The sequence below is a fragment of the Anabrus simplex genome, chromosome 1 (genome assembly GCF_040414725.1).
Source record: "Anabrus simplex isolate iqAnaSimp1 chromosome 1, ASM4041472v1, whole genome shotgun sequence".
NCBI lineage: Eukaryota > Metazoa > Arthropoda > Insecta > Orthoptera > Tettigoniidae > Anabrus > Anabrus simplex.
Genome location: NC_090265.1, coordinates 615,405,714 through 615,425,110, shown reverse-complemented (window position 1 = coordinate 615,425,110; position 19,397 = coordinate 615,405,714). Strand labels below are relative to the sequence as shown.

Below are 19,397 nucleotides of genomic sequence, written 5' to 3'. Positions count from 1 at the left end.
TAATTTTTATTTTGTGATGAAAGTAGTCAGACAGGTTTTTACGCTCCTTGTGTTTGGTTTATAGAGCAACTTTGGGGGCAGTGCTTACGCATCTCCCATGATTCCATAAGCTCAACAGTGGAACTATGTACGGAGCTATTCCAATACTGTACGTTCTGCCGATGTTTTGTTTTTGTGGGGTCAGAAATCGTAGCCAGCATCGAAGTGCACTTGTGTATGTGAATTCTAATGGTGACGGGTTTGTTTAAGAAGCCTAACCTCTAGGTTGTCGGCTTCTGATAGATGCTGCAAGGATGATTATTTAAAATGTACACAGTGGCATGGTGAAGGTGAGCTTCATAAAATAATTGAACAGTATTAAAAAATATAAAATGTGATTAGATTCAATGTATTTCCTTAAAAATACCATAGAAGGTAAATGCAATGTAACACATATATCTAGTTGATAAAAATCACAGTTTAAAGTTAAAATACAGTATTAAAAGTGTAACTTAGCTTTAAAGAGTTGTTTTCTTGACACGGGATCGAGGATGAGGTGGTGACTTCATGTGGCATCTTTTTACGGCCATATTAGTCCGACTCCTTGGATGAATGGTCAGCGTTGAGTCCACTTCGGTGCGATTCCCGGCAGGTCGGTGATTTTAATCGTGTTAATCAATTCTTCTGGCTCGAGGACTGGGTATTTGTGTTTGTCCCAACACTTTACTTTTCATACTCAGACAAACCACCAGAGAAACATGCAATAGTGATTACATCCCTCCATTTAGGGTTGGCGTCAGGAGGGGCATCTGGCCGTAAAATGGCCACATCCACATATGCGACACATTCGGACCCACAAGTGTGGAAAAAGTGGCAGACCAACCAGCCTCAGTTGAGGTGCTAATGAAGAGGAAATGAATGATGGTGGATGGAATTAGATTAGTTAGTTGGAAGGAATCGGCTATGGCCTATGAATTAGAATTGTTTCTACATTCGCCTGGAAGTGAAAATGGGGAACTGCAGAAAGCTATTCTACGGACAGCTGACGATGAGGTTCCAATTCGCGCGTTTCTGCAGATCTTGGCTCCATAACCGTAGCGCGTTAACACGCGCGGCCACTCCGCTCAGATTTTTTTCTTTTTAATGGCGTGTGGTCTCCGAAGTGCCTGATGTAGGTCTTTCGAGTTAACGTCGTATAAGTGACCTGCCCGCCTGTGAGGATCGGCCACGGCCTATTAATTCTAATGGTGAAGAATTAGAATTAAAATATAATGGTGAAATATCCACGATCCGACCGGGAATCGAACCCAGGATCTCTTGGACGAAAGGCCAGCAAGATAACCACTTAACCCTGGAGTCAGACACTCCGCTCGGTAACTTAGCTTTGAAAAATGATAACCTACAACCTGTTTTCCAGTCATTGACTGGGTCAGGGATGTAATGAATGAAACATACATAGGCTTTTATTACAATGGGGTCGCCACTCCCAAGGTGATTTATTAATGAGTGATAAATGCTATGAAATGATAATGGAGAGTGTTGCTGAAATGAAAGATGACAGGGAAAACCGGAGTACCCGGAGATAATCCTGTCCCGCTCCCGCTTTATCCAGCACTAATCTCACATGGAGTGAGCGGGATTTGAACCGCGGAACCCAGTGATGAGAGGCCGGTGCACTGCTGCCTGAGCCACGAAGGCTCGTTAGCTTTAAAGAGTACCTAATTAAAAATTAATATTATTTTACTGTAAAAGAAAAATCGTTAAATGAAAGTCTAAATCTTAACAGTTAAAAACGATAAAACCGACCACTATCCCTCATAAAACGGATGATGAGGTCTGCTGACTGCTCGTCATCCGGGAATATGATGGACATTATAATTTAAAGTTATGCGTAGATCGGTCTGTGATCCACGCACTGTAGCAGGACAGGATTCGCTGTTAAATGATATCCGCAAGTACATACACGTAAGTGAGGCGGGTGGAGAGTGCGTACTGTGACCGATAAGTAAACGACATAATAGCACGGATTCTTTTCAAGAAGTCTTTTAAAGTTCCATACCTTAGCTTACTTGCCCCCTTTATTGCTGTCAGCTTATTGAATGGAGGAATGACCTTCCACTTCTCCTCCCAGCATATGAATTCTGCCGGGTGATCTCCTTTAGCAGGACAAATAATTAAACCACTTTATAGTTCAAAGGCTAGCTTATACAGCAAATAAGCAAGGTTAAATACTGTACTTCTCCCTGTTGGAGTACGAATGATATCGACCCTGATCTTGATTTTAAGACCCGTGTGTAGGAAATAGATGGAACCACGTTGAAGACAATAAAGTCACTGTTATGCAATGATGTTCTCAATTTAAAACGCTGGCAGGACATGATAAATTACTGTTATGTATGGGTCGCGCTACATTATGAGATCTGACATTTTTTTTTTTTTTTTACTAGGAACGTTCGCGAAGTTCCTGCCAGAAGAATGTCTTCGTTAGTGTTCCTCAAAAATACTATAAAAGTTTAAAAGGCGTTAGCAATGTCCTCTCGTGTGCCAAACTGTCTCCCAAGCAACGGTTCTTTCACTTTCAGAATGAGGTCTTAATCGTAGTGTTTCAGTGCCTCACACATGCTCGGAACATTAAACAGTATTGTTTGTCGCCAGAAACTTACTACTGAAACGACAGTGGATGCACCTGCAGCCCACACCTCGAGAGAGACGCTTGCCATTCTGCTACAACACTCTTGAGATCGCTTAATATCCCGTACGGTACCTTTCCCAACGGTGGTGGTGGTGATTATTAAGAGAAAGTACAACTACCGAACTGTCTTATATACAGACCACTAATCAGAGAGAAAAAAGAGGAAGTGATCTGACACTTCGAAAAAGGAAGGTATCGACCAAAGAAATACAAGGGCCACGAAGGGCGTGAAAATGAAAGACTACATAAGCCTCGAATGCTCTAATACCATCAGGGTCGAAAAAGAACAAGAGTTGACCAAGGAAGGTCGTATAGGATAGCTGAAAGTGAGGAGCCTGGCACGAGTAAGAGGGAGCAGTGCCAGGACTCAGCTAAAGGCCCCGTGGTCGCCCACCCATGCTTCCAAGTTGAGAGCCCATGGGGCCTTTTAGTCGCCTCTTACGACAGGCGGGGGATACCGTGGGTGTTATTCTACCGGCCCCACCCACAGGGGGTACCCTCCTCACGCCTCCGGATGCCTGCCTATGGGGCATGCTGAAAGTATCCGTTTTTCGGTCAGATGACCCACCTAGGAATGCTCCCGGATTATGAGAGAAGATACAGTCATTTTAATGTCATTACAGTAACCTAAGTTCGTCAGCATGTTCGACAATCTACAGGACTGTTACGAGACGTTAGGGTGCACAATTTGAACACGTGCTGTATCGGCACAGTTAGATACGTATTGCCGTCGTCACCTTGCATGTTATAATGACGTATCTTGATGTCCAGAACATGTTTGTAATTTAATTTTTGTCGCATACTGTATTACATTTTTAATATTAAAAAAGAATAAATGGTCGTCTTTAACCTGGCAAAAAGGATAATTACTTCCGCTACTTAGCAATTGGCTTTACGTCGCACTGACACAGATAGGTCTGATGGCGATGAAGGCATAGGAAAGGCCTAGAATTGGGAAGGAAGCGGCCGTGGCCTTAATTAAGGTACAGCCTGGTGTGAAAATGGGAAACCACGGAAAACCATCTTCAGGGCTGCCGACAGTGGGATTCGAACCCATTATCTACCGGATGCAAGCTCACAGCCGCGCGCTCCTAACCGCACGGCCAACTACTTCCCCTACTTCAAATGATATGTTTGTAAATGCACTTGTATGTCACTTGCTACATTCTATCTCATATACGAGGATTGTAACGTAAGTCATGGCAACTACTTTTTGTGGCACGAATGCGGGGTCTATCAGACAAATGGAAATATGTACTGATGGGGTGGGGAGTGTAAGGTGCAGTGGACTGTATGAATGATGCCGAGTAGGTTTACCAGGTGTAGAATCCCCCTGTGGGTGGGGGCGGTAGAATAACACCCACTATATCCCCTGCCTGTGGTAAGAGGTGACTAAAAGGGGCCTCAGGGGCTCTGAACTTTGGAGCGTGGGTTGGCGACCACGGGGCCCTCAGCTGAGTTCTGGCATTGCTTCCACTTACTTGTGTCAAGCTCTTCACTTTCATCTATCCTATCCGACCTCCCTTGGTCAACTCTTGTTCTTTTCCGATCCCGACTGTATTAGGTTCCCGAGGCCTAGGGAGTCTTTCATTTTCACGCCCTTCGTGGCCCTTGTCTTCCTTTGGCCATTACCTTCATTTTTCGAAGTGTCGAATCCCTTCCCCCTGTGGGTGGGGGCGGTAGAATAACACCCACGGTATCCCCTGCTTGTCGTAAGAGGCGACTAAAAGGGACCCCAGGGGCTCTGAACTTTGGAGCGTGGGTTGGCGACCACGGGGCCCTTAGCTGAGTCCTGGCATTGCTTCCACTTACTTGTGCCAGGCTCCTCACTTTCATCTATCCTATCCGACCTCTCTTGGTCAACTCTTGTACTTTTCCGACCCCGACGCTATTAGGTTTGCGAGGGCTAGGGAGTCTTTCATTTTCACGCCCTTCGTGGCCCTTGTCTTCCTCTGGCCGATATCTTCATTTTTGTAAGTGTTGGACCCCTTCCATTCATTCTCTCTGATTAGTGTTATATAGAGGATGGTTGCCCAGTTGTACTTCCTCTTAAAACAATAATCACCACCACCAGGTGTAGAATAACAAGCGAGGAAACTGTCAGCCATGTAATCCTTGTTCTAGATAATGTACAGAGAGTACAGTAACCTTTAGGGTAAATCCTCAGAGTAGTCTGCTAGACTGCCCACGACAAGTCACTAACGATGCTGGAGACGACGGATACCAGTCGCTCAAACTATTGAAGATATGTAAATGAAATTTTGCATGGCACAGTATTTCATTTATGTAACCTTGTGTTCTAGGCTCGTTTCTTCGACACAATAGTGCAGCTCCATGGCTAAATGGTTAGCGTGCTGGCCTTTTGTCACAGGGGCCCCGGGTTCGATTCTCGGCAGGGTCGGGAATTTTAACCATCATCATCATCATCATCTGTTTACCCTCCAGGGTCGGCTTTTCCCTCGGACTCAGCGAGGGATCCCACCTCTACCGCCTCAAGGGCAGTGTCCTGGAGCTTCAGACTCTTGGTCGGGGATACAACTGGGGAGAAGGACCAGTACCTCGCCCAGGCGGCCTCACCTGCTATGCTGAACAGGGGCCTTGTGGAGGGATGGGGAGATTGGAAGGGGTAGACAAGGAAGAGGGAAGGAAGCGGCCGTGGCCTTATGTTAGGTACCATCCCGGTATTCGCCTGGAGGAGAAGTGGGAAACCACGGAAAACGACTTCCAGGATGGCTGAGGTGGGAATCGAACCCACCTCTACTCAGTTGACCTCCCGAGGCTGAGTGGACCCCGTTCCAGCCCTCATACCACTTTTCAAATTTCGTGGCAGAGCCGGGAATCGAACCCGGGCCTCCGGGGGTGGCAGCTAATCACACTAACCACTACACCACAGAGGCGGACAATTATAACCATCGTTGGTTAATTTTGCTGGCACGGGGGCTGGGTGTATGTGTCGTCTCCGTCATCATGTCATCCTCATCGCGACGCGCAGGTCGCCTACGGGAGTCAAATAAAAAAACCTGCATCTGGCGAGCCGAACATGTCCTCGGACACTCCCGGCACTAAAAGGCATACGCCATTTCCATTTCATTTCTTTTGACACAAGTAATTTCACTTTTTTAGTAGTGCACAAAATATAGCCTATTACTTGATTTGAAAGGTTATCATTAAGAAAATAAACCAAACCAAACCAAACCCCATGGCATTACAGCCCTTGAAGGGCCTTGGCCTACCAAGCGACCGCTGCTCAGCCCGATGGCCTGCAGATTACGAGGTGTCGTGTAGTCAGCACGACGAATCCTCTCGGCCGTTATTCTTGGCTTTCTAGACCGGGGCCGCTATCTCACCGTCAGATAGCTCCTCAATTCTAATCACGTAGGTTGAGTGGACCTCGAACCAGCCCTCAGGTCCAGATAAAAATCCCTGACCTGGCCGGGAATCGAACCCGGGGCCTCCGGATGAGAGGCAGGCACGCTACCCCTACACCACGGGCCGGCCATTAAGAAAATAGGAGACTTTTTTACAATTTGTTTTACGTCGCACGGACACAGATAGGTCTTGTGGCGACGATGGGATAGGATAGGCTTAGGAGTGGAAAGGAAGCGGCCGTGGCCTTAATTAAGGTACAGGCTCAGCATTTTCTTGGTGTGAAAATGGGAAACAACGGAAAACCATCTTCAGGGCTGCTAACAGTGTGGCTCGAGCCCACTATATCCCGGTTGCAGGCTCACTGCTGCGTGCCCGTAACCGCACGACCAACTCGTCCAGTCAAAATAGGAGAGTCTATATACTTAGGTACATAAGTCACAGTCGCAAACGTTTAAGCGAAACATTCATTCTCCTTCTACCTCATCGTCGTCCATAGCATCCATCAGTAAACAATTTCTCATCCAACGTCCAAAACAACTGCGTTTCCTCCTTCTGATTACCTTCTCTCTTCGCCCACACTTCTCGTCACCTCGTCATTTCTCACTTTCTCTACCCATTTTATCCCTTCCATCCTCCTCCAAATCCACATCTCAAATACTTCCAGTCTTCTTTCTTCCTCTTTCCTCAGTGTCCGTATAATGCCACGCTCCATATAAAGCACTTCGCCCTTTTCTTCCTCAGGTTCCTGGTTGATATAAGTCAAATAATTTCAGTAACATTACTGTGCAGATATTCAATGAAATGGAAGTTATTTAGTTGCAAAGAGTAATATGGAAATTTGATAAAATACCACAGGTAATTACCTTTTAAAACATGTATTCGTTAAGAATGCAAAATTTAGTTTAAACGGCGTTTGTAGTTGTTGAGTCTAGAAATGTGAATTACTGAATTCGAAGCTCTCTCTCAGGAGAATGGGAAGCTAAACAGGTAATAGGACAACAGGCAGGATATGGCCTAATGCGGTGGTGGAGAAAGAGGTGCCACCCCATCCTGCGTCTATTTGATTCATGTCTCGCCTTCTGACCTATGCGCTACTGTTTAGCAGTCAAATCCCTGCCTTTAGCTTTTTCTTCTTCTTCTTACAATGATTGTTCCGTATAGAACAAGTTAAGAAAATAAACTATGTTCCTTGTTCCAGAATTGCAGCCGGACTTCTTCATGACAACACATACTAACATGCTGCAGGAAGGCAATGAGACCTGTATGCGGCTGCTTTATTACCCACCAGTTGGCGCTCCTCCTACCCCTGGTATCACACGTTGCGGGGAACATTCTGACTACGGCACTTTCACCCTGCTGGCTCAGGACAGCGAGGGCGGCCTTGAGGTAAGAACATCCATCAAATTAAGAGAGTTTTGGTCTATAGAGTCTCTCATACAAACTCAGACCGAACGCTCGGTGTTTGCGCTACGGCAGCTACCTCAGCCAACTTATGCCGCTCGCGGTCGTCCTGCTTTAAGCGTGCATACAATCTTATACGGAAGTGTCCTCCTTCCTGGGTTATACAGGCATTGTATCTGGTAACCACATTCTGGCTGACGCGCGTGAGTTCTGCCACTGGAATGTTTTTTTTTTTTTTTCATTCGTAATGTTTTCTTTCAGTTCCTCCAATGTGTGAGAATTTGTTCGACACACTTTTTATTTCAGTTTACCCACAAGTAAAAATCACACACTGTTAGATCTGGAGAACGAGGGAGAAATAGACCAGCACTGATCACTGTCTGCAAACACTTCCGAGATTGTAAGAAGGGAATCTTCTGCTGTATGAGCAGGGGCTGAATCTTGTTGAAATCACTTACGTGATTTTTCTTCTTCCGTTATCTGATGGAAGAACGGCGTAACAATGTCGTCTTGGTACCTCTCTGCATTTACTGTCGTCTCGAAAAAAATAGGCCCAGTTATTCGTGTTGCACTAACAGCACACTAATCTTCCTATCATAATGAGGGACAACATTGGGGTTTTCTGCACGCTAGAGTAGAACGCAGCCCGGAAGGCGGTTTCGTTGCGCAGAGAGAGAGACAGAAGTATGAGGTGCGGCGATGCCAATTTGCCTACTCATAACAGCATGTATGTGTAAACATTTTTTCATCCAGTTATATCTTTAATTCCAAAACGATGACCTATATTTTTGTGGGCTTAAAAGTTTCCTGAAAGTCCAAATCAATTTTTAACATCAAACCCCGAGAAAGTGTTGAGGAAAATTTTCGAGATATTAAGGAAGGTATGTAAGGTGAGAGAAGTGAAAGGCGAAGGGCAGAGAGCATAACAGCATGAATGTGTAAACATTTTTTCTTTCAGTTATATCTTGAATTCCAAAGCGATGACCTATATTTTTCGTGGGCTTAAACGTTTCCTAAAAGTCCAAATTAATTTTTAACATCAAAACCCGCGAAAGTGTTCAGGAAAGTTTTCGAGATATTAAGGAAGGTAAATGGACGGTCCAGTTTCAATGCCTTAGGATATTCGCCGTTTTTATACATATCAAATATTGTTGTACACAGAATATTTTTATTGAAATCATCGAGGACCGTCACTGGCTTCTTCCTCTAAGGGTTCTTCTCTGGCGACCTGAACACCGCTTTATTTTTATTTCCGAAGCTTGTTTTATCCACTGTATTGTTCGCAGGCCGATACCACACGCGAGTGCTGTCTTCTTTTGAAGCGTGGCAACATGGCGTTCCTCACCTTCTCCGCCTATGAACGCCTGCTGCTGCATGCTTACAAAATACAAATACACTTTAAATATTATTTCCCTCGCCTGTCAACGGAATACTTGTCTTTTTGCTCTTCTGGATCTATCGTACACACGCAAATAGTTCCCTAAATTCGTTGATTATAATATTTACAAATAATACTCGAAACATTCACTCGTGACCCGCACAAACAGGCACCTCTTACTGAAATGATTTTATTGGCACAGCGGAAAGCACGTCATACTACAAAGCGCGCGAATGTTACTGCGCAACCCTCTTCAAACCGCCTTCCGGGCTGTGTTCTACTCTAGTAGCGAGAGTTATGACTGTTCACATGACCATTAAGATGAAACCAGAACTTTTACACACGAAAATATGGTGTTACAATGATAACTGTTCACCATGTTGGCAGCTGAGATTTAGACTGGCGGCTCATGCTTGCCAGGCCGAACACGTGCAGGCTGCTTGGAAGGTCAAGAACTACGCGTGCGCCTCCCATACTGCAACTGCCGTAGCGCAGAGTATAAACACCGTGCGTTCGGTTTGGATTTATGAGATACCCTGTAGTGTGCAGGTATCAACAGAAGTTTGTAACTGCAACGCCAGACGCATGTAAATCAGCTTAACACACTAGTAACAGGAGGTAGTTTGTGATTAATAAGTAGGGCTCAGATTTGTATCACATGTTGAAATGAAAATCCATAGCCTGTTCCCAGTCATTCGACCGGGTCAGGAATGAAATGAATGAAGCTCCCATCTAGTGGCGAGGATAGGAATTGTGCCGGCTGCCGAAGCTTGTCGCACTCCTCTGGGGCAATGTTTGAACGACAGATGAAATGAAATGATATTGAAGAGTGATGCTGGAATGAAATATGACAGGGAAAACCGGAGTACCCGGAGAAAAACCTGCCCCGCCTCCGCTTTGTCCAACACAAATCTCACATGGAGTGACCGGGATTTGAACCACGGAACCCAGCGTTGAGAGGCCGGCGCGCTGCCGCCTGAGCCACGGAGGCTGCATCGCATGTCATTTTGAGATATTTTTATCCCGACCCATTTTTACAAACTTTAAGGTAAATGAATACACATTGACTGAAACTGCCAGACTGACCAATGCGGGTGAATCATACCTCAGTGTCCATGACCTTGGACAAAAGTATACCGCTGCTACTCTTCCTCACGGCATTTGCTACACGCTGCTGTGCGAGTCTCCACTACTTGCTGCTTCGTTGTACGAATCGCTTAACCGCGACGAATGACATTTTGTGTGTGTTTCTGCCAAGTATTTTTTAATAATTAAAGAAATTAAAGGAAATAATTAGGTGATAAGACAACAGGCTTTGTATTTTTTTTTTTTTTTTTTTTTTTTTACAATTGCTATCATTCTTAATTTTAGGCGGCTAAAATGGAATAACAGTTTAATTTTTTCTTCACAAAGTGCGGGAGAGACTGACCCCTCCCCCATTCCAATCACCGCCAGTGCTAACAGAAGTACGATTGGATCCCTTGCTTATTTTACCGAACCGGGCGAGTTGGCCGTGCAGGTAAGAGCGCGCAGCTGTGAGCTCGCATCCGGGAGACTGTGGGTTCGAACGCCACTTTCGGCAGCCCTGAAGATAGTTTTCCGTGGTTTCCCACTTTCACACCAGGAAAATGCTGGGGCTGTACCTTAATTAAGGCCACAGCTACTTCCTTCCCATTCCTAGGCCTATCCTGTCCCATCGTCGCCATAAGACCTAACTGTGACGGTGCGACGTAAAACAAATATCAATAATATTTTACCGATGTTGAAGAGATCTGCCGCCTTTACACTTCTGGACGTTGAAATCTGAAGGCTCAAGTCGTTAGTTAGTGCCATCTGGGAGAAAATCAAAGAACTTATGGATAAAAAAGCCTTTCCTACTCATGTGGCTAGACGTTGCCCTTTCTCTTTCGGGTACTGCAGTAGCTTAAAAAAGATTAGATTCTGCGAGTGTGAGACAGGGCCTGACTTTCTCTGACACTTTCATTCCGGCAATGGAGCCTTGTTCGTTACTATTATCTCCCTGCTAAGTAGTGAATTATCCCCTTGACTTGAGACTTAACTGGAAACAGATTATGTTGCTAGGTACAGGCAGTCGAACGTCACTCCAACTTAATCACATAATCAGCCTCCCAAGTCTTGCGGCGTGCACACTCCAGTGGTCGCGCGAAGAAAAGTCACGTCAGTGGTCGCGCGGATCACAATTGTGATCCATTTTTCTTTGTGATATACGGCTATTGTATACTATTTATTCAATGAATATGATTATGCATTGTGAAAAGAACTTTATTTTCTGTACAATATAATATAATTATGCATCCATTTATTTAAAAAACATGAAAAATTACCGGACATTGTGATTTGTCTCACTTACTCCCTCCATAATGTTTGTGAGGTACCTCACTGTCTGGTTCATTCAGCCATCGATTTATATTCTCATAGTCATACATTTTGTACTTATATACCAATAATTAATATCAACTCATAAAACGGAGTAGATATACGCACATGAACTGAGATTAGACACCGTAATAAGAAAACAAAGTCAAAATAAGTCACGCTAGTGGTCGCACGGATCACAGTTGTGATCCACAAGAATGAATTGTTCTATAACGCAATAACCATCAGTCAAGGTTAGCAGACTACTGCATTATCAGAGAGGGGTTGGGGCACGAGGAAGGTACACAGATGCTCAAGGTCAACAATCATACAAAAAAATAGGAGCGAAAAAACTAAACGGCTGGGTCACTATTGTAATCCGCGCGACCACTGGAGTGTTAAGTTCTTGGGCGAGAACAAAACTCCCACCTTCGTCAATAGATCTTTCATAAATACATGGACTGTGACGCAATATACCGGCATGTCATGATCTATTCTAATCCCATTTATAACATATTAACTCGAGAAAATAAAACAATATAACACTAAGTATGTTAACTGCGTAGTACGGACTTTGTAGCTATAAGCTTGAATTCAGGAGATGGTAAATTAACCATAATAGTAATGACAATAATGATAGTAATAGTGTTATTGGTTTTTATCCGACTCCTTGGCTGAATGGTTTTCCGAGACGCCGTGGTGCCGGAATTTTTCTCCCAGAGCTGACGTAGTTCTTCTTCTTGTACGCCTTTTCTCAGTTTCTTTGGGTCGGCATTTTTTTGTAGATTTGAACTATTTTTACGGCCGCTTACCCTTCCTGATGCCAACCTTAGGCGGACGGATGTATTCGCTATTGAGTATTTCTATGGTGGTTGGTGGTGTGATGTATTAAGAGTAGATGAAAGGATGTGGATTAAGACGAGCACCAAATCACAGTCCCGAACTAGTTCAATTAACACTACACAGTTAAAAAAAACAACCCGGATCCCACTAAATCGAAGGTCACTAGTCCAGCCATTCACCCCAAAACAGCGGACCACGACGCTGACGTATTTGATGTGATATTAAACCGATGATGATGATAATAATAATAATAATAATAATAATAATAATAATAATAATAATAATAATAATAATAATAATAATAGGTGGTAGCCTTTCCTTCCCCTTACGGTGGCCCGGGAAACATTTTCAAAGTCTAGCTGTTTCTGTTAATAAACATGGTAGCTACCAGATACAGGGCTCAGTTCATGACTCAGTTTCGATGATAGTTGAGCGATATAGTTTTATTTATTTATTTCTACAATTTGCCTTACGTCGCGCCGACACAGATAGGTCTTATGGTGGGCGACGATGGTGTAGGAAAGGGCTGGGAGAGGGAAGGAAGCGACCGTGGCCTTAATTAAGGTACAGCCTCAGCATTCGCCTGGTGTGAAAATGGGAAACCACGGAAAACAATTTTCAGGCCTGTTGACAGTGGGGTTCGAATCCACTATCTCCCGAATGCACGCTGACAGCTACCGTTCAGTCACTTGCTCTGTGATCGATAGTTGAGTTAGAGCCTGTCTTGTTTTAAAAGTGTTCGGTGATAGGTAGAGGTTGGCTTAAAATAATAGCACGAGCTTTTCACTTGATCAACACGTGTTAAAGTTCCAGATTACCTTGGGTGGAAGAAACAAAACAAAGCCAAAATATCCCACACACTTCTTGGATAGAAACGAAACAACAAATAAGTGCGATTACGTAAGTAACTGACAGCAACTAAAATGAAATATACAAAAGAATGTCAGGGATAAAGTGAATAACAAAATACAAGATAAACACCTAGAAGAGAAAATACCATCTATATATATAAAATAAGAGTTTTGTCTGTACATTGCTCAGAATTAGAAAAGAATGGTATTTCTGTATCGGTCATATCTACAATAATAAGGAAATGCATTTTTTACTTTTCCGTAATTTCTGTCTGCCTGTCTGCCTGTATGTATGTATGTATGTATGTATGTATGTATGTATGTATGTATGTATGTATGTATGTATGTACACGCATCACGAGAAAACGGCTGAAGAGAATTTAATGAAAATCGATATGTAAAGTCGGGTGATGAACCACTACAATCTAGACTATACATTATTTTATTCACGCTGAGTAAAATGGTAGTTTAGGGGAAGGCCTGAAATGTAATTCTCAAATAAGTTTTTTATGTTATTGGTGGTCATATCGATAAATACTACATAACTAACATAACTTTAGTTATCTGGTAAATTAGTAGTAGTTATGTAAGAAGTCATTAAATTTCCGATCACTTATGTCTTATACAGTGTTACCGTACCGCATATAATCACAGAGATATTCATGAATTTGGATTTTTGTTAGTAAGTCCATATCAGCGCCGAGTCACGAGAAAATGGGTAAACAGAATTTAGTGAAAATCGGTATGTAAAGTCTGAGAATAAGGAACTACAGTCTACGATATAAATAATTTTGTAAGACGCCCTAATATCACAGAGTCGAAAGAAAACTAATGTGAAGGCCTGCAATATAGAAAGCTCATAAACTTTATAGACAATAACATTACATTGACCATTGTTTGTTGTGATGTGCTTTTTGTCTTCTGTTTCCACTCATCCCCGATAGATATGATTACTGCAGCGTACCGAGGTTTTTTTAATTTGCTTTACGTCGCACTGACACAGGTAGGTCTTACGGCGACGATGGGTTAGGAAAGGAATAGGGGTGTGAAGGAAGCGGCCTTGGCTTTAATTATGGTACAGCCTGGTGTGACTGGTGTGAAAATGGGAAACCACGGAATACCATCTTCGGGGATGCTGGCAGTGGGGTTCGAATATACTATCTCCCGGATGTAAGCTCACAGCTGCGCGCCCTAACCACACGGCCAACTCGCCTGGTCGTACCGAGTGTAACAGCCTGCCTGTATATTGGCGGGAAGTAGCGGGGGTGTTAGATAACTTTCTTCTTTAGCATGCCATTCCTCTGGTTCATACATTTTCTGATATTACTGGCACGTAACACACTGGTTCATCATAGCGTTCGAGCTATTCAATCCCTACTCTGAAGCACTGATTGGAATGAGTAGTGTGCATATTTAACGGAATAATGACAGAGAAGTGTTCACGGCAGTCTGCGACCTGGTTATTCCAGCTCTGGAACTTTGGACTGTTAGATCGGCACTGTAGTACTGTTCGTTGAAAGTGAGAAAGTGTGCGGTTTTTCATTTGATCGAGTATTTTATATGATAACATTGCTTTCAATCGTTAATTCCTACTGACGTTTTTGTAATGACCTATATTGAATTCAGTTAGGAAAATCACCAAGTCAGTCTTTCTGAGAATCCCGTAGCAAAGCACGGGTACATCAGCTAGTGTAATATATAGCTAAAAAAGATGAGAAAGAGAGGAAAATTCTAAGAAAGATATTAGGCCCTAGCAAGACATGTGTCATCTGGAAGAAAAGGAACCAAGAAGAATTATTCACACAGATTAGTAAACTGACTGACGAAATGAGTAAAAGACGTCTAAAGTTTGCTGGGCATATCCGTTGGCGAAAAGGATTCTGAATTAGTCTTTTTTTTTTAAATGCAAGAGCACCACGACCTTGATGAAAGAAGTAAATAGAAACCTATACCAATTAGCTTAAACACCGAACGACGTCACCAACAGCTTGGAGGTTCAACACTATTCTGGGCAGGTATCATGTTCGGTCTCCGAGCACTAAGGGAAACATGACGTGCAGCTTGTGTGCTTCTGAATCGGTGTCTTGGTAGTTATTCCACAACCTGGAGACAACACTTATATTCACGCGGACAATGTTGACAGCGCCAATTAGACTCATGTTCTGTTGCATCTGAGTGATGATTTTGATGCGATATGCCCATAGACAGCGTATGAGGAGGCATTTTAGTTTTATTTACAAGTAGCAAATGTACTCGTGCTTCGCTTCGGTATTCTATGTTGTATACGGTTTTCTCCGTAAATTACTGTAAAGACAGTGTAAGATTATAATAAATTGCATGTCTCTTAGCGCTACCCGATAAACAAAACAGGAAGGACGCCATACATTGTTTCCAATGTAAGGTAGGCATTGGGAAAGTTTTGACAATAATGGCAGGCCGCATTCCCTACTGCAATCACAATCGAGTTCAGGAGTTTCTACTATAACGGCAGGGTCACTTCGCAACCGGCATTCACAGTAGAAATGGAGTTTTCATTATAAAGACAGGCCCCTTTTCCTAATGCCAGTCACAATTGAGTTGGAGATATTTGATTACAATCGAGAAATGCAGCGCTATCTAACGTATCAACAATCGAAACACGACAATAAATCATAGGGCCATAGCTGTAGATCTCTCCAAATTGAACTGCAATTGTGCTATCAGTTTTGTAATACGACTTACCGTTAAAAAAAACCACCCTGAAACGAAGGTCTGCACCGTCATTAAAATGCATCCATATTTCGATATTTTCCAGGGCCAAAAGTTATACACTTGAACAGCTTGGAATTTTTCCTCAAAGAACAGAGTGTCCAGGTTCTGGGAGTAGCAATTGCATACATATGGATAAATTAAGGAAGAAAGTAATACAGTTAAGAAAGTTAAAATTAAAGGGAAATGTGATTACAACTGAGGACAGTCGGATAGGACAAATACGTAAATACCAAGTGGATGTATCGGAAAATAAAATACCCCTCAATAAATCGTGGTGGTGTGAGTTACGGATATAAGAAGGCGGCAACAGAGGAGAAATTTAGGCGCATGGATTCTTAGATAAACGGATAAGAGGATGACTTAAGCCTAAAGAGGCAAGGCAGATGCAAGAAATTAAAGCGAAATATAGAAGTAGAATAGAAATACAGTAACATTGATAGCAAATACCAGAAAACACCTTACGGTATGAAATAATGGGCTACACTCCGAAATTCTGTTCAAATATTAACAACGATTGCTATCCGGGGACAACTGTAACCTCCAACGGTATTCCGCCAGTATCCCGCAAAATGGCCGATTAACGTCTCTCTTGCTTTCTACCCAAGGAACAACCACGAGTTTACAGGAATTATGACGAAAATGGTAATATGTTACTTCCCTCCTGGCAAGCAGTCAGAGACGTTGCCATGGTAACCTGTAGGTTCGTTGTCGGTCTATCGGGCACTCAGTGCAGAGCATGAGACCCGCAGAAAATAGTATGTTTCTCCGTCATTTGAAGAGTAAGCGAAATTATGTACATAACAAAAGTTGTTTATGATGAAGGGACGTTTCACATATAGTCCACAGATTTTACAGAAAATCAATAGTGTAAGAGAAAATGGGAGAAAACTGTTCTGGTTTTCCTATAAGCCCCCCGTCTATTCTGACATTTTAAAGTCATATGCATATCGAAACCTTCCTCGGGATGAGTATACTGTAAATATGAAGTTTGGCTGAGATCTATCCAGCCGTTTCGCCGTGATGGTGGAACAAACAGACAGACATGAAAAATAAAACCACTGATACGGTCTTAACTTGACCTAAACCGGATAAATATCTGAAAAATTCGCAAAACAAACGAAATTACAGACAGCAGACCCCCTACAACTTTATTTATATAGATTTTGCTTTACGATGCACCGGCACAGATACGTCTTATGGCTACAGTGGGATAGGGAAGGAAGCGACTATGGCCCTAATTAAGGTACATCCCCAGCATTTGCCTGGTGTGAAAATGGGAAACCACGGAAAATCACCTTCTGGGCCGTTGACAGTGGGGTTCGAATCCACTATCTCTCGAATGCAAGCTCACAGTTACGCGCCCCTAACCGCACGGCCAACTCGCCCGGTTACTTACTGTTTAACCTGGCTTCTTGGCTGACCTTTGATTCAGAGGGCCCAGTTCGATTTCTGGGCGAACTGAGGATTTTAACTGGGTATGGTTAATTGATTTGGCTTAGGAGCTGAGTGTTCATGTTCGTCTTCAATTCACATATCTTCATCTACATACAACACACCATACCAGAAACCATAATAGAAATACTTTCACCGAGCTCGATAGCTGCAGTCGCTTAAGTGCGGCCAGTATCCAGTAATCGGGAGATAGTAGGTTCGAACCCTACTGTCGGCAGCCCTGAAAATGTTTTTCCGTGGTTTCCCATTTTCACACCAGGCAAATGCTGGGGCTGTACCTTAATTAAGGCCACGGCCGCTTCCTTCCCATTCCTAGTCCTTCCCTATCCCATCGTCGCCATGAGACCTATCTGTGTCAGTGCGACGTAAAGCAACTAGCAAAAAAAAAAAAAAAAAGAAATACTTTCCTCCAGCAGGCCGTAAAACTGGGCCAGATCCACGTTAAGTGCCGATCCCAATAAATAGGTAAAAGGGCCAGGAGGAAAAAGACGAAGAAGAAAAACTGAAAAATGATTTTTCCTAACCTAAATGAATGTACCTCAACGCTTAATGTTATGCTCGTGGTTTAATGGATGACCGAGCTCGATAGCTGCAGTCGCTTAAGTGCGGCCAGTATCTAGTAATCGGGAGATCGTGGGTTCGAGCCCCACTGTCGGCAGCCCTGAAGATGGTTTTCCGTGGTTTCCCATTTTCACACCAGGCAAATGCCGGGGCTGTACCTTAATTAAGGCCACGGCCGCTTCCTTCCACTTCCTAGGCCTTTCCCATCCCATCGTCGCCATAAGACATTTCTGTGTCGGTGCGACGTAAAGCAAATAGCAAAAAAAAAAAAAAAGTTTAATGGATGCACGTAGTTCCCGAAATTTTGGATCCTACTTGGTAGATTTTTAGCTAAAACAATATAGGCTATAAGGGATAGATAGTGAAATCAAAATCTGAAAGATAACTTATTCGAAAAAACTGTGATGTTAATTACACTCACCAGGTGATAATGTAGCAGCTAAGTGAGGTAATATTATCTGGCACCTCGACCCGCTGTGATTTATGCACGATGTTAGTTTTACTACATTAAGAAAGCAGACGTCATTTAAACATGGCAGGGGGAATTGTGTTTAAACAATGGGCACTCAAGTCAAGGTTTACACCTCTGAAGTCACGTCCATGTTCCCTTAAGACCTAGTTTCAGCTCCGTTCGTACAAGTATGAAATGATTTACATTGCCCTCAGTGGCGATACCGTCTTTTGCCTTAGTAAAGATACCAGCACGTGCTCTGCTGACTGGCATGTTCTATGAAATGCTGACTGTTCTCATGCTCTTGTATGTTTGCTGAGACTGGTTTCCGTGCCCCTGTACGTCAAAACAGCTGTTGCGTGAAATACTAAGTCAGGCTGTTTTTCTATAATAAGCAGTTGAAAGATCTCCTAAAGCTAGATTTTTTCACATAGAGTAATATGCTAAGTCATTGCTGGAGTGAATAGTTTCTTGCAACAATATTATCACTGAGGCAAGGTCTTACCCAGGGAGTTTTTCGGAGGGGGTTAGGATTTGGGGCGGGGACTTCCTGAAACAAAAACTACAGTAACAAATATTTCTTTACTCAGTAGCGGCTCATGAGATAATCGTCCTACGTGCAGCAAAAAACGCTCCATATGAACTTTAGCACTAACACAGTGAAAGAAAAACACGCGCCAGCAACGTAACCACGAGATCAAAATCCGCACAATGCAAATGAAAGCGTTCCCAAGTAAATCTTTGAGACCTCCCCTATTACCATCATAAGTTACATTCTAAGGCGGGATAACATTTAGGGTCAGTCCAGGTGTTCAACTACGAATTCCTTATTTTTGACACAAAAGGAAGATGGATATTTTAATAAGCATTGTTTGGTTACCTCAATAACAACATTGTGTTTGCGACAGATTGTCCCTGCTTTCGCTTATCTTTGAGCCCAGACGATGCTATTATTAACTGGCAAAATCGATATCAGGGTAGCAGGAGGTATCGGGCTATGCTACCCTCTTGTGGCAGGGAAAGTAACTATAGACGGAATCAGTGACATTTGATCACGGTTTATGGTATACTCCACCGGCTGCGGGGTGTGTTGCAAGCTTGGCTGCGCCTGCGTATTGCTTCCTTCAGGCTACGGGCCAGAGCTCATTTCACATGGGCACCAAGCAAGTTCCGCGAGAGAACAGAGATAGGTGTTTGACAGATCTCGTCCTTATTTTCACAAAAGTCAAATTTATACCGTACTCAAAACAAAGAAAAGGCACCAAGACAATTGTACTTAATACAAATAATTCT

General features: G+C 43.2%; 1 protein-coding gene across 1 annotated transcript in view; it reads left to right on the top strand.

The window, feature by feature from the left end:
- Positions 1-19,397, top strand: part of LOC136857206 (uncharacterized) — a 312,308-nt gene that overhangs the window by 244,751 nt on the left and 48,160 nt on the right. Inside the window, exon 5 of the mRNA XM_067135668.2 lies at positions 7,239-7,426. Coding sequence (XP_066991769.2) covers positions 7,239-7,426 — 188 coding nt within the window. The remainder of the gene's footprint in view (positions 1-7,238; positions 7,427-19,397) is intronic.